A 14,908-nucleotide genomic window follows, 5' to 3' on the forward strand; every position below is an offset into this window, starting at 1 on the left:
TTCAATCATCAAAAATAATGGGATTGACCCACTCAATTCCATTATAATCAGAAAAATCTCTTTAGAAGAATTTCACTTATTTTTCACATTTGTGCAAGTAAAAGTACAAGTAATACAAAGTTTTTGCATGTTCTTTTCTGCTGTGGACCACTGAGCTTGGACTTTTTCAGTGCTTTTGGGTGATTAATGAGACCATTAAAAAGAAAACACACATGTTCTTAATTATGTTTATTTGACAAAGAAGAATTTAATTTTTTGCCACAATAATCGATTGATCATTTCCCATAATCGATTATCATGTGATTTGAAAATTTCAGTCAATGATTGGCAGATGATTATCAGGTCATCTGAAAATTTCAGTTGATGATTGGCACACCACTACAACAGAAATCCACTTTATAATCTTAAACTAGAAACAAGCCTGAGAAAACACTCTACATTTTGCAACCCTACCAGTGGTTTCCCGCAAAATGAGGTCTGAGGAACAAGTGCAGAAATGTCACAACATGTCACAACCCAGATCTGGGTAGTGCTTCTGATTGGTAATGCAATGAGGGAAATTTCCTTCAACCAATCAGAAGCTCCTCCCAGATCTGGGTAGAAACAAGTGAGGGAATTTCTGCGCTTATTCCTCAAACATCATTTCGTGGGGATTCGGTAATGGCTTCGTAACATTTTGACTGTTCTCTTAGGCTAATAGAAAAACTAACCTGGACTGGCTTGATGTTCTGTAGCTGTGACTTGATGATGTCCCTTATCCATTTGTATATTTCAACAGCAAGGGCTTTTGCCTGCAATTATTAATATTTGTTATAATAATACAGTACTTTAATTCAAATTACCATAAACCAATTATTACAAAAAATACATTACTGACAGAAAATAGCAAACTCCTACCTCTCCTCTAACAGTTTTATCACTGTGGTCAAACAGTTTGGGTAAAACTTTAACAATGGGCTTGAGACTAAACACTTTACCACCAAATTCACTATTAGAGAAAAAATATATATCTTCAACTTAATAATTATTATAAAGCAGAATCATTATTCTTTATTATACAGAGTATAAGAATAATATTAATTATTGATTGTTGAATTTTCCATCATTTTATTTGTCACTGGGATGTACTGACAAGAAGCAAATACAGATACAATTTCTATTATTGAACTTTTCTGTTAAGCAACCTTGCCAGAGTCAGGGCTTCTGATAGGTCACAGAAAAAAAGTCAAATTTTGCGGGATTTTTAGGGACAAATTCGCGGAAAAATCGGCCGATTTCACGGAAAGTTTTGGAGCAAATTTCGCCAAAAAGCAATTGGTAAAAAACGCCCAATTTTGTGGTTATTTTCAAGGCAAATTTTGCCAGAAATCAATCGGTTTTGCGCCGTCCAGACCAGTGATATTAACGTTTTTCTAACAGAGGTGGTCATTTGCTCTTTCAACAACAAAACGCTCCAGAAATAAACCAATTGCAAAGACTTTAACATCATGGCTAGTGCCCAGTTTTTCGCAAAATAATCGCGCCTGGTAGTTTCGGGACGTTGTTTACACGTTTTGGTGACGAAGTTTCAAGATAAATTTGCAAGTTTACGGCTTGAGTAAACAGCTCTAATAGCTGAAATAAGTTTCAAATATGTTGCACAGACATGTGTTTGACACGATTTCTAACGAATTTTGCGGTATTTTGTGTGTTTTTGTGAATTTCGCCGATTTACCTAACTTTTGCAGCTCCCCGACTGCCCAAAATATCAGAAACCCTGCGTAGTAAAGGTAAGTGCTAATTTCAGGAAGTTAGTCCTGTAAAAGGGGAAGACTGGTTGTTATTCACATGACCACCATCTACAGAGTAAAATATTTACCAGTAATTATTGAAAGGGATTTCCCCCAGAACCAAGAGGAAAATACAGTGGAAGTCCTCATAAGCAGACACCCATGATACGCAAAAAAGGTGTCCGTAACTGGTGCTGGCTGCTTACTGGAATTCAAAAATACAGATTTTGTATGGGAGTTGAGAAGAACGGGGTTTTGTGAAGGCAGTTATAAGTAGAACTGTCTGCTTACGAGAGTGTCCGTTATGAGAGCTTCCAGGGTAGAACATAAAAAAACTTACTAGCTCTTCAATTCCCCACCTACTAATAATATTGTATAAATTATTCCTGGCAACTACAAATCTTAGTGACAACCCTGATAGCTGAAAAAATGTTTGGACTGTACCTGATAGCTCGGCAAAGCACATTGGTACAAGCGGCAACAATTTTTGGCTGTTTATTGTCGAGTCCTTTTAATACTTCCTCCTAATGAGAAAAAGCAGGCATGGATTAACATTATGACTTCCACTGAAACCATTCATAGAAATCACAAACGTTTCAAGTGATTGGAGGATAGACATGTTGCAGATAAGTCAGCATTCATCGTCAGTTCAAGGATTGTTCAAGGTTTGGCCATCTTACCGCAAACAGCAAACCCCGGTTTGCGAGTTCGCGGTTTAAAGTTACCCATCTGCCAATATGTAGGACTTAAGATGAGCGGGTAGTAGCTCGCAGCTGCCATGTTTACAAGTTTTCATTCATTTCTTCACCCCTATTTTAACTGAGAAATCGTCTTCAAAATTATGTTTCAAGGAAAAATAGTCCAAGAGGGTGCTTAAAAGTAGTATTTTCTATCAAACCAGGGATTGTGGAGTTTTGGAGGGCAAAAAAATTGGCAGAAAATCAATTACCTCTAGAGCATGGTCTAGCCCTAGGAGAACTTTTGCATAGCTTCATACATAGCTAGAAATGCAACCCTCGAACAACAAACCTGACAACAAGACACTGGTCATGTGACTTCTTGATCTTAAGGTTTCTATTGTTTTATCTCTTACCTGAACAACATCTTGCTTCTCAACCTCAATGTACATCAAAATAATCTCAATTCCCTTTTCTTTAGTCTTGGGTCTGGCATTAAGACACTTGGTAATTACGCCAGCTATGACGTCACCAGCCACCCTACATCACAATCAACATGTTGGTCAAAATTAAGAACATGATACACTCGGAAATGGCCTATTGCACTTTAACCTTTTAAGCCCCAATATCCACATACAAATTCTCCAAACTGATCTCCATACATTTCCTTACAGAATCAGTTGAGATAATTTGATAAAAGATCAAAGATTTTTCTCTTTGAGATCATTTTATTAATTCTCGTAGACTTTGCTCTTGACAATATTATTTATGGATATAGTTAGGAGAAAATGGATTTTATCTGTTGGGACTTAAAGGGTTCATGCATTAAAAACAGAAGTAAAATTAAGACTATGTCCAAAAGAAACCTGTAAGAAGGAAAAGAACTCTGAACCTATCAAATCTAGGGTGCCCAGAGTTATACGTTTTACGCAAAAATTAGGATTTCCTTGTCACTTAAGGGAAAAAGAAGTCATCAAGGATCACTGGCTGCCGTGAGAGCACAGCTCTAAATGTAAATGTACAGCTACACACATAACAATTGAACGCATGTAAAAAGAGTGAAGTTGATACAGATTAAAACGGGTGTCTTTCATATCCTATTTCTTTAGCAAAGAAAGTGAGTAAGGAATCAAATGAATATTCTCAATAAGTTAGGTTTTGTGAAACTTGATAATATGGACAAAGTTTAGAGTTGGAGGAATAAAAAATGGCTCACTGCATCAAGTCAAAGGAGGAGTGCTTGCCATTTACACAAGCCACCCTGGTGGAAATCTTGAACATAAAAATAGAACTACAAAACTTGACAAGGTGGAAGATAATGACCCACTACAAAGTATATCCAAATCAGCTTAAGAGACTAAAAAGAGTGGAAAAATTGCATTCCCTCAAATCACAGGCCATATTTTCTGAGGCATCCCAAATGGAATGGTGCGTACCATCTGATTTTCCAACCAGAATTTCCAGGTTTTCCCATGTAAATGGTAAGTACCCCCTCACATGTAGAGAGCCTCCTTGGCAGGGCTGTGCTCTAGCAAAGCCCAGGGGCACGCGGCACCCACCTTTTGCTCTTGGATGACTAGACAATCTAAGTTTTTTCATACTAATCATGCTGGACACCCTAGAATTAACAGGTTAAGAGCACTGGGCACCTTTAATTTTCCTTAGAGCACTGGCTTGCTAGGGATTCCCCAAGTTACTAAGTATTTTGGGCAATATGACACCAAAAATTACATTTTATGCCTTTAATTTTAATATACATGGAGTTAGCGACAGTACTAGCACAACTTGCCTGTGAACTCAATAATATCACATATGTATCTGGCTTATCTCCCTGTGGAGAACAGAGCCATCAATATAGTTATTGATCTACATGTATTCTCTACAAAGTGAAAGTGAATGATGCAATGAAAATAGCAAAGAAAAAACCCAAACAGCCCAAAATTTTCCTCTTTTCCCCTGTCAACAGAGTGCAGTTACTCCTTCTCCCCTCCCCCCTTCTACTGAGGTTCACCCCAAAGAAATAAACGTTCAAACTGCCAACATTTCTCACTGTTTGAAAAAAGAGGTTTGTTCAAGAGAACAAAGATGAAAGGTACAATACCAAAAAAGCTACCACAGTCCACTCAGTAATATTACCTAAGAAGGTCCACGTAGACTGGATTACGAAAATTAAACTGTAACGCGAATCGAATGGACCGCCTACCTCTGATCGTTAATTCTTTGCTAATGCTGAAATAGTGGGGCTAACCCTCGTGCAAAGAGCAGAAATATTTGAAACTAACCTTCCAGAAATCGACGGCGAAGCGGCTTCCAAAAATGCAAGTACGGCTTCAAGGCCCTTGTCTTGAGCAACTGCATTATTATCAATGACAAACTTCTTGAGCATTCCCAAGTACTTATTGAATTCATTGCTACTTTCATCATCTATCCTTTTGTAGAGTTTTACTAGGTCTTCGTAACCACTTAGCCTCGCTTTCCATACCTACACGGCGAAAATATCGTCATTTCAGAACAAGAAACGAAGGAGATGTTTTCGTTTCACTGTACGTGAGAAACAGAGCGCGCCAAAGTTTTACCTTGTGGGTCAAGCGATCTTCCAGCGGAAGCTTCGTAATATCCTCGTCTGCCATTGTTTATCGAATAGTTTTCAAATGTTGGAATCTACGTACAAAACCAGCTTGTACTTTTCGATTCGTGTTGAAAAATAAAAATTTTACAACGATCTGTTCGCTGCATATTCCAACGAACATTTGAAATGGCCGACAGTATCAGGTCATGTGATCATCGAGCACCAATCAGCAATGAGGAAATATAAAGTCATATAGGCCGTGTAAGAGACATAAACCGTCCCTTTTTAAAATGGAAAGAGGGTTCCTGCTGGGGGAATTTCATAAAAATGTATAATACTTTATAAGCTTGTGACTGGCCTAAATTTTGTGGGAAAGACAGGTTCAAACAACTGTTTGGAAGGAAACAACGGCGTCTTGCGTGATGGTAACCCCGTTGCAGGACTATAAATTTTTTAATAAAGGTTGAAATTATAAAGGACTCGACCTGAATCCAGCCACAGACCTATAATTAGAATAAGAAGTTGTAACAGGGTCTCCAAGCTAGGCAGATTTCGCCCTTTATTTAACCATTGTCCAAAGGACTCTAAGCTAGGCTATATACAAATGTGAATTAAAGCAGGGTAATTATCAAGAAAGGGGTGCAACTTGCCCCTTGATCCATCAGGGGAAAAGAAAATCAAGATCTCAGACCCCCCTCTGGGTGCCCCGAAGACTCAGATTCCTCAGTGAAATACTCAGACCCCCTGGATGTCTCAAAAACTTGGATCCTCTTGGGTGTCTCGAAAACTCAGGCCCCTGGATGTCTTGAAAACGTGAGTTTTAGATTTCTGAGTCTAAAACTCACCAAAACGGCTTTGAAAAAAATTATGGCTCTTAGAAGCAACCTGACTTTAAGACACACAACACAAAAAACAAGTTGAGTCACCAGCTATTTTAAATCTTTTCAAAAGGAAGAATGCAACCTATTTGTTTGTTCTCATACATTCTCTTATAAAATCAAATTTCTAACGAACTCCAAAAGAGTCTGGGTGGCCTGTGTTAGAGGACGTATTTATTTCAAGGGAAATTTGAGACTGATTTTGATCTCAGATTCTTTGATTTTCTATGTGATGAAAGAAATGAAACCTTAAAAAGTGGATCCTTTAATATGAAAACAAGTTTGGCTCAAACTGGCAAGAAACCAGGCAGCCTCATTTACTTTCACAGGGAAACTGATTGTCAGGTGCACTTTCCAGTCAAAATATTTTGCAGTTATAGGCAGGGTAACCAGACTGGAAGGCAGCAAGGGTCTAAACTTGTGTAGTTTTTATTTAATATCATTGAATTTATGTGTTGAGGAAGCAGCAGATATTCCACTGGAAGCAGAAAATGTACCAGCTGCCGCTAATTTTGACTGGCTGTGTGCACCTGACAAAGTCCAAAGAAATGCCTGAATCTGAATGAATTTTGTGCATTCATAAAGGGCGCTTTCCATTTAGTCAAAATTTCCGGAATTTCCGGCTCGGTGGTAAAACGAAAACGTTTCGTCAGTTCGTCCCACTGGAAAATTCCCAGAAAAAGTGGAAAATCTAAAAAGGTGGGCCCGTTTTCCTGGTTGGAATTTCCGAACGGAATGTAGTGTTCCATTTACGTTTCTCGTAGTTTGTACCAGTTCCAGGTCCACGGTCGGGCACCGCCACGTACTGGGGTTTACGACAAAATGGAACAACTTTTTACCAGTCGGAAATTCCACTTTTGCTACCACCAAAATTTCCGGGTTTTTTTCCTAAATGGAAAGCGCCCAAAGATACCCAAAATTCGTTTTGCGATTTAAGAATGCATATTTGGAATTTCCCAAAAGAGGTCCGCTCATCGAAATACCATGGGTGATTGCGGAGGCTGTTCCAAGCAACATTCGATCTGCTTTACAATCACCAGTAGTCTTGGTAAGCAACAACACCACAACAATTTTCATTCATATTTTTATTAATGATAATTTTTCACCCCATTTAAACATATTTCATTGCTTATACTAGTGAATTCCTAGTCGCATTTTCTCTTTGATTATGACTGATTTAGTTCATAACATTGTTTATGGTATAGATTAATTTTACTTATAAAATAACGAAGATAGTACACGCACTCTGATTGGCTGAGAGGTGTGTTTGCATGTGAGTATATAAACGTAGTTGAGACGTCAAGATAATTTGCTTTTTGCATGCACATCAATGCAAGCACAAATTTGAAAAAGTTTTTTGGTGGAAAACTCAACAAGTTTTCTTTATTTACCCATTCCCTTGTCGGCTGAAACTTGGAAAGTCTTTAAACGTGCTATATCAATTTTTTTCACTCAAGCTGATATTTTAGGTGAGAAAAATCCATATTTTTGAAAGCCTCTTTTTTGAAAAACAATAACTGATTATGTTCTAGACTTCATGTACAAGACTTTGCGACTGGTGAGAATTTCTCTTTTAATCAGTTCCAAAACATTTGTGTTTTTTCTCAGGAAAGTTAATTTATAAAAGCAAAACAAAACTTTTTTCCTGTATTTGCATAGCCTGATATAAACACTTGAGGGGTGGGAGAATTCTTGACAGTTTTGCAAACCCTTGACTTCGTCTCAGGTTTGCATAACTGGCTCGAATCCTCCCAACCCCTCTTGTTTTTATATCATGCTATGCAAACATGGAAAAGGTTTTCTATTGCTTAAATAATAAACAAACTGCAAACATTGCAATTTAATAGTGTTTTGATTACCACTCCAGACATTATCATTAGTAAAAGCATAAATATTAAATATTTTTGTTGACATTGTCGAAAAAGAGTGGCAGAAATATACTTTTCAAAGCGATGTTGGAAAACATGCCAGTTTTAACCTTTCCCAAAGATCTGTTGTTCTGTTACATGATGTCCACAAAGTCAATTTTCTAGTTAATCTCCGACTATTTTAAGATTTAATGGGAAATAAATGGATAACTAAGAATCTGACACAAAAAAGTAACATTTTGAAAGAATGTAATAGTTACCAAGAACTTAAAATTTAGAATAATTATATTCTAAAATGGCTTTCACAAACTAGCTAGGTCATTGGCTTTCTTTAAATATGTATAAATATAAATCTCTCACTGCAAAGGGGATTCATTAATTTCAAGATGTCAGGAACGGATCAGAAAATGTTTTCATATTGTCTTTTCATAGACACATCTTAAAAGGAAAGGGGCTCAATAATAATGATATCATTAGCACGTGATATTTGAGACAGGAGATAATAAAAATAATAAACGTCATGTCAAATCATATCTTGAATCAAACTTGTAACAGAATAACTTATTGCTGGTGAATTCTGTACCACAAATTTGTTAATGATCTCATGTAAGATACATTTACCCTCAAAGATCTAACACAAATCAACATACAATTCTTATTCACCGGTATACTTTTTTCATATTCTAAAAATAATCAAAAATAGAAGTTAGGAGAATAAACAAAACATTTGATAGAGATAAAATGCACTGATTTTTAAACAGATCCTCTCCCTTCTCTTCTTGTGGGGAACATTACGGAAAATAAACTTTGTTTTCACACTGCCTTGGATGGCATGAAAGTGATCCCAACATCATCAACACTTGCTTGTATTGAAGGACTTGAGACAGAGCCGTGAAAGCCACTATTTGCTGTTGTACTTGCACTGCCGTAGTTGGCTTCACTATTTAACTCTCTGTTGTGTGGTGCAGGGACATAGGTGTCGGGCCTCTCGTCGACATTTGACCTGTAACGCCTCTGTTTCCATAACATCAGCAGAGGAATACAGAGAAAAGTGGTGGCAAATGTGCACCAATTTATCCATCTCAGCCCAAAATTTGGTATCATTGGGAATATGTAGAACACAATTTGCAGGAAATTGTTAGAAAAGGTTAGAAAACCAGAAGTAATTCCCTCAGCAACAGGGTATGTTGATTCCACTGCCAACTCAAAGAATAACGGGATGGTTCCATTGACAAAGAACCCTCCAAGGATACTTGTGAGGTAGAGGAGAGGTTTTGAGTAAGGAAGGATGCCAGCACATATCAGCGTGAATATTATGAGCGACACTGTTGCACCTGTTAGCAGTCCTATGACAGTCAGCTTCATGTAACGAGCAAAGTGGTCTACAAATCTGAAAAACAAATTGTATAGGGGTCAGAAATCTTTGCATGGGCAAATAAGTACAAATTAAATGATCTCTAGTTATGATTTGCCTAGTGGAGAGTGCTATTCAACACATGTTTGAAATTTCATGGCTTGGCTCTGGTAGTTCAAGAATGGATAGTGTTATCCACTAACTTAACCTATGTCCAGAAGATGATGCAATTGGTTTTTCTAATACCTATCCACTGGATGATAAATTTATCCAGTAAATAGTACCATCCAACTGCTGAACAACTGGGTCTTGTCCATAATGCATGGTAAAGACCTTGAACTTGTTCAGAAAGGGTCATATATTTCTTTTTTCTCTTGAGGGATGAAGGCACTACCAAAGATTTTACTATGAATCCCACTTTTGGGGAGGAAAATCACATAAGGTCAAAACTTAACTATTGTTGTATTTACCATTAAACAGAAAAAACTGTTACAAGTACCCCCTTTTTTACCCAGCTCTTGAGACCCAAGAGTGACTAACATGAATTTTCTTTTTGACTGTAATTCATCAAAACTCAATCAAGAAAACCCTTGATTTTTTTGTCAAAATCTCTCTGCTATTCTTTAAGGAAATGTATGGAGATTAATCTGGAGAATTTGCATGTGGATTTTGGGGCTTAAGGTCACAAATCATCCCTGCCATAACTTGGGCTGGGGGCGATTGAAAGTGTGATCCCTTAAAGCCTCAATACACACATACAAATTTTCTTGACTCATGTCACTAATTTTTTTCAAAGAATAGAAATTGATATTCATCACTTTTGGGAGGCTGCCACTTTTTTATGTCCCATTCAGTGATTTTGCTACAAATAGTTATGGTGAGTCCTAAACTGAAAAAGCTTGGGCTTTTATGTATCTAGACAGTTAATCTGAAGACAGAAAAACACATCTTCAGATCGATTGACCAATCTTTGCATCCTACAGGATGCATGCCATGATTATTTTGTATCTTTGGGGATTTTTATGCATCAAGGACACAGGACACAGAGGTAAAAAAATCACTGCCGATTAAGTTACTCTTGCCGTCTTCACCACCACTATCTGAACAGTCAACTTGCATTGAGCACTCAGTTGGTCATACCCAATGAGAGATGCTTGACAGTTTTACCCTTAAATCCCAAGAGTGACCAACATCAATTTCTCCTTACAATATCAATACATCTTTAGTAACAGAGGTTATGAGAATTTATAAAATGATCACCAGGGTAAAAATGCTTTGATCTTTTACCATATTCTCTTAACTAATTCTTTACGGAAATGTATGGATCAGTCTGGAGATTATTTGTATGTAGATAATAAGGCTTAAAGGGTAAACAGAGGGTTAACTTATTTTCTCATGACACTTACATTGACAAAGAAATTCCTGATAGAGATCCAGCCACTACTGCTCCAAATCCCAACCAACCAGCAGTCTTTTGGGAAATCTGAAACTGTGAAAGGTTCAAATCCAAAATGGAACACCAGCCACCGTATACTCCTGTTCCAATGCCATAAATAAATACAAGAAGCCAAAACTGAGCATTTTTTAGCAAACTCTTTGCACCAACTTTGAATTCCAAGCGTCCTATGGCAGCTGTGACACTTGGTGGTAGCTTAGGCTTCTTAGGAAAGTGGATGATTACACAAATCATTGTCGCAGTAGTAATAGCAAGTTCAATATACATTAGATTCATGATTTTACTCTTCAAGTAGTCTCTCTCAGTTTGGTTGAAATACTTTCTCAGTTCTATGAAAGAGATTTCTCCTTCTTTAGTTGCACTGCTCAGTTCAGTGTTATTAACATAACTTAACACATCAGGTACCAAAAAAGGTCCAATCAAAAATGACAGTGCAGTTCCACTGTAACAAGCCAGAGATGAGATTGCAGTGGCAGTTGTACGCTGCTCAGGAGGAAACCATGCTGCAGACACCATCGGCGCTGCTGCCATGGCAATTGGACCTCCAATTCCTGTAATAAACTGCCCACAATGGATGAACCAGGTTTGAAGGGTAAGGTCATGCAGTGGTATACAGCGAAGACCAGCTCCAACAAACTCACAGAAAACAGCAACCAAGACAGCTATTCGTAAGCCTATTAAGAAACAAATGAAAAGAACATAAACATTTCTTTTACCTTGATAACAATAATAACATTACTAATAATAATAATAAATTTACTTTTTTATTTAACATTACAACAGACATTCTTGACATTGCTGATTGCCCTACACATGCAACATACAGTACAGTATAGCTTGTGTACAATTATAGTGAGCAGAATACAACATGGTGGAAGAAGTTCTTCAGCTAATGGTACAATGCTTGTAACATTGTCTGTAAATCTAGTGTAACTCTTAAAAGTAGTGCAGTCATTTTAATGAAATCAATGTACTGATCTCCTCCCTCCTTCATAAAACTGCATTGTATGTAGTTTGGCTGGAGGACTGGCTGGGAATGTGTACTTTTATTTGTACAGGGTTGTCTTCTGTTTGCTGTCATTTTTCAAACATTATTGGAGGTCACTATGGGTCTTTCCCACCTCACTGGCTACAACACCTGACTTATACCCACAAGGTCCAAGTTCAACCCCAGTCAGTGACTCACACTTTTCTTTACTTCATGCCTGCCACATGATAAGAGCTTCATCCTCCTAAAAATAGGATGTTCAGCTAGTGCATGCCTTATATAACCAATAACTTGATCGAATAAGCACATGACAGTCTGAGGGGTATCAGATTCAAGATTTAACACAATATCACAAAGATTAATCCACAGAGATCTTGTTACACTTGATGAGAAAGTAAGTAAAATCAATGACATGCTATGTAATGTACCAGACATGTGACAGTGAATAAAATTGTACGCAAGTTTGGTATAGTACAAGTACTTGTTCCAAAAAATGGCTGCTGAATGCAAAAGTGCCTCTTTTATGTAAAATTGACCCACCCGGTCATTAATTAATGGGTCAAAGCAAATGAAAAGAAATATTTTTCATATCACAGACGGTGACCAGGTATCCTACCGCATGAAAACCTTGCCACGTGACGGGCATCGATAGCCGCCGCCAAAATTTTAAGAAACCATGAATGAAAACCGTCATGTGATTATTTACCTTTCATGTCCATAAGCCAACACATGGGTACAACGGCAACCACGAATGATATGGGTCCCCAGTCTGCAAGAAGGGTAATAGTCGTAGAGTCCCAGCCGTAGACTACTTGGGCAGCACCTTGTATGGGTCCCCATGTATTCCAAATCAAATTGTTCAATGAAGCAACGATCGAAAAAACGATCAAGATGTACCAACGTCGTTTGTAGACTTTGCATTTGTTATGATGCACCGAGCCGAGTGACTGATAAGGTCGATCTTCAGAACGAAGTAATCTAGCTCTCTCCTCGAAGGATTGACCATCTCTCCTCATTTTGCAATCCTTGGTAAAGTTTCAAAAAATCGTAGGCGGTTGGACTATTCCTCTGTTGAACACTTGTTAGCCTGTGAACAGGCCTTTGGCGCATTAGATGTCTGTAAGGCTTCTTTCACTCAAAAGTACAGTCGTTTGTTGTTGAAGTTGGCCATGAGCTGTGGTTTTGTTATGATATTTATAATTTGGACACCTGAATGTTGAAACCAACAATGAATCAACGCAATTAGAGCGGAATATATAATTTGACGTTCTCTTGTACGTGCGCCGGGAAACCATCGAACAAAAAACCGGTTTCCTAATCGGTCATGTGATTGGCGCGCCAGGATTAAAGAACTAGGGTGGGTGGGGCGGGGTGTTTGGGCCTTAGACTAAAGAATATTAAATCCCATATCTTCTTTCTCTTCCACCTGATACTTTTGTATCTACAGTGGAATCCCAATTTTTCGAACCACCTTGGTAAAGCAAATTGGTTCCCCTTCGAACGCTTGCAACGTAAGACATTATGGCTAAAACGCTCCCCAATCCCCTGAATCCCAGAAAGACCAGAGCAGTGCAGTACCACCCTCCCGAGAGGGGGGCGGGGATACTGGTATATAAATCAGACAATTAGGGTATCATTTTCCAGGAAACTGATCAATATAATTGGTTGAAGATTTAGTCTAGACTAGGGAACTGGGAATTGCCACTCAGAGATATAAAAGAAAGTCAACTCGGTTTTGTTTTAACTGGACTGTACTAGTGACCACAGTAGTTTCTGAAAAACAGCTACTCTAGGATAGGGGGGGGGGAGTTGGGGGAATTTAGTCTAGTATGGGGTAGCAAAATTCAGCTGAACTGTAGCTCTAGGCCCAGCGGCACATCCCCACCGCAAAATTACTACAATAAACCCCCTCTCGGGGGTACCACACAGTCAACACCATTAAAGTCAAGATGAAACCAGACAAAAAAGGAAGAGGTTAATCCGCGACATATTAAGAAATTAAAGGTTAAATTTAAAAGATGGTTAAGTCGTGTCCCGTGAGGGCACCTTACACGTGTTGCGAAAATTAAGCTAACAGATAGGGATGAAAAACGAGCTCCCCTAAAAACGCTAGCGTGGGAGGCTAAGATAGCCCCGGCCGAGCCCTCATTCCCGGGAGATACCCTCATGAGTTCTTAAGACAGAGCTGGTATGAGGTCCTTTCTCGAAATACCTAGGAGGATTAACAAGCTACCTCGTTGCAGTTCGCCGCGAACAATTAGAAATTAGGAAAGAAAAAGCCCCTGGAACCCAGTGTAGGTATCAAAGTATTCTGCAAAAAATAAATTGTCCTTTTTTCTAACTTTATAACAAAACCGTCCGAATCAATCTTGTAAAGTTTAAATCAGTCGAGTTTGCAAACGTGAAGCGGTAAAGCACGCGTCGGAGTTGCAAAATGTTCGATTGCCATGAAAAGTTACACAACGATTTAGAAGTACATGTAGAGCTTAAAAAAGGAGTCATCGAGCAGAAATGCTACAACAAAAAAGGATTACAAAAAATAAATAATCTTCGAGGGGTTGTGATTGTTTGCATGCTTTTATGCACCTATCAATGTAAACCCCGTGGGGGGGGAGTGCGGGCAAGGGGTGGGGATTTGACAAATTTTAAAATTTTTTGATCAAATTCCCCAGGGTGGGAATCGAAAGGTCAATCAAAAGTGTCAAAAAAGCCCCCACCCCGGGGGAAAAATCTAAACAAACAATACTATAATACTATATAAAACGAATGAAAGAACATTTCAAAAGTACGTTCTTACTACTTTTATTTAAGGTTAACGTAAGCTCCGTTAAATTACTCGCTGTAATTAAGTATTTTCTCTCTCCAATAGCATCTCTTATTTTGAACAACATAATCACTCCAGGAAGATTGACCGTGCTATTATATTAATGAAACGTGAAATGCTTTATAACATCGGCTCAACATGTCGGAATAGGTCGGATCAGTGACCTGCAACAAATCCTCTGACTTTCATGGTAGAATTCGATTTCAATCGAGGTTTACAATCAGATGGGAACTTGAAGATAAAAACTTTCTCAAAATAGACATTACCTGTTTAGATGACAGTGTGAAGTATCGGATTATGGCGATTAAAAGAAATGAAAACTTCATAACTTTCTCCAACAGCATGACTTTCAGTAAGCCTCGAGGGACGGACTTGGTTATCGATTAAGAATTGATACCAGGCTTCTATTGGTCAAAGTCAAATGTCCCGACCCCGGGGTCGCTACGCACGATCAAAAGCCCGACCGGGGGATAGTCTCAGGCATCAAATCCCCTCCCCTTGCCCGCACTCCCCCCCCCCCCCCCA

The 14,908-nt window shown here is 38.4% G+C and overlaps 2 protein-coding genes across 2 annotated transcripts in view; both read right to left on the minus strand.

Annotated features, from left to right (window-relative positions):
• The window catches only part of LOC140940087 (cytoskeleton-associated protein 5-like), a 55,333-nt gene extending 50,134 nt beyond the window's left edge, over window positions 1-5,199 (minus strand). Inside the window, exons 1-6 of the mRNA XM_073388975.1 lie at window positions 5,023-5,199; window positions 4,729-4,928; window positions 2,863-2,986; window positions 2,214-2,293; window positions 898-988; window positions 711-791 (exon numbers count right to left, since the gene is read on the minus strand). Of these exons, the coding sequence (XP_073245076.1) occupies window positions 711-791; window positions 898-988; window positions 2,214-2,293; window positions 2,863-2,986; window positions 4,729-4,928; window positions 5,023-5,076 (630 nt within the window). The 5' untranslated portion in view covers window positions 5,077-5,199. The remainder of the gene's footprint in view (window positions 1-710; window positions 792-897; window positions 989-2,213; window positions 2,294-2,862; window positions 2,987-4,728; window positions 4,929-5,022) is intronic.
• A 1,764-nt stretch (window positions 5,200-6,963) lies between these two features.
• On the minus strand, window positions 6,964-12,848 carry LOC140940995 (solute carrier family 49 member 4 homolog). Its single transcript, XM_073389947.1, has 3 exons — window positions 12,266-12,848; window positions 10,522-11,245; window positions 6,964-9,151 (listed from the first exon to the last, which is right to left on the minus strand). Exons 1-3 carry the CDS (start codon window positions 12,573-12,575, stop codon window positions 8,575-8,577), a joined length of 1,611 nt encoding a protein of 536 aa, XP_073246048.1. The 5' UTR covers window positions 12,576-12,848; the 3' UTR covers window positions 6,964-8,574.
• Window positions 12,849-14,908: the final 2,060 nt, after the last annotated feature.

This window comes from Porites lutea, chromosome 6 (genome assembly GCF_958299795.1).
Source record: "Porites lutea chromosome 6, jaPorLute2.1, whole genome shotgun sequence".
In the NCBI taxonomy this organism is placed as follows: Eukaryota; Metazoa; Cnidaria; class Anthozoa; order Scleractinia; family Poritidae; genus Porites; species Porites lutea.

Bases quoted from the DNA above. Each gene is read 5' to 3' on its own strand.
- LOC140940995 (XM_073389947.1), bottom strand. From the start codon at position 12,575: ATGAGGAGAGATGGTCAATCCTTCGAGGAGAGAGCTAGATTACTTCGT. The intron at 11,246-12,265 runs GTAAATAATCAC...GTTTCTTAATAG, and splicing joins TTGGCTTATGGACATGAAAG to GCTTACGAATAGCTGTCTTG. The intron at 9,152-10,521 runs GTAAGTGTCATG...TTTGTTTTTCAG, and splicing joins TCAGGAATTTCTTTGTCAAT to ATTTGTAGACCACTTTGCTC.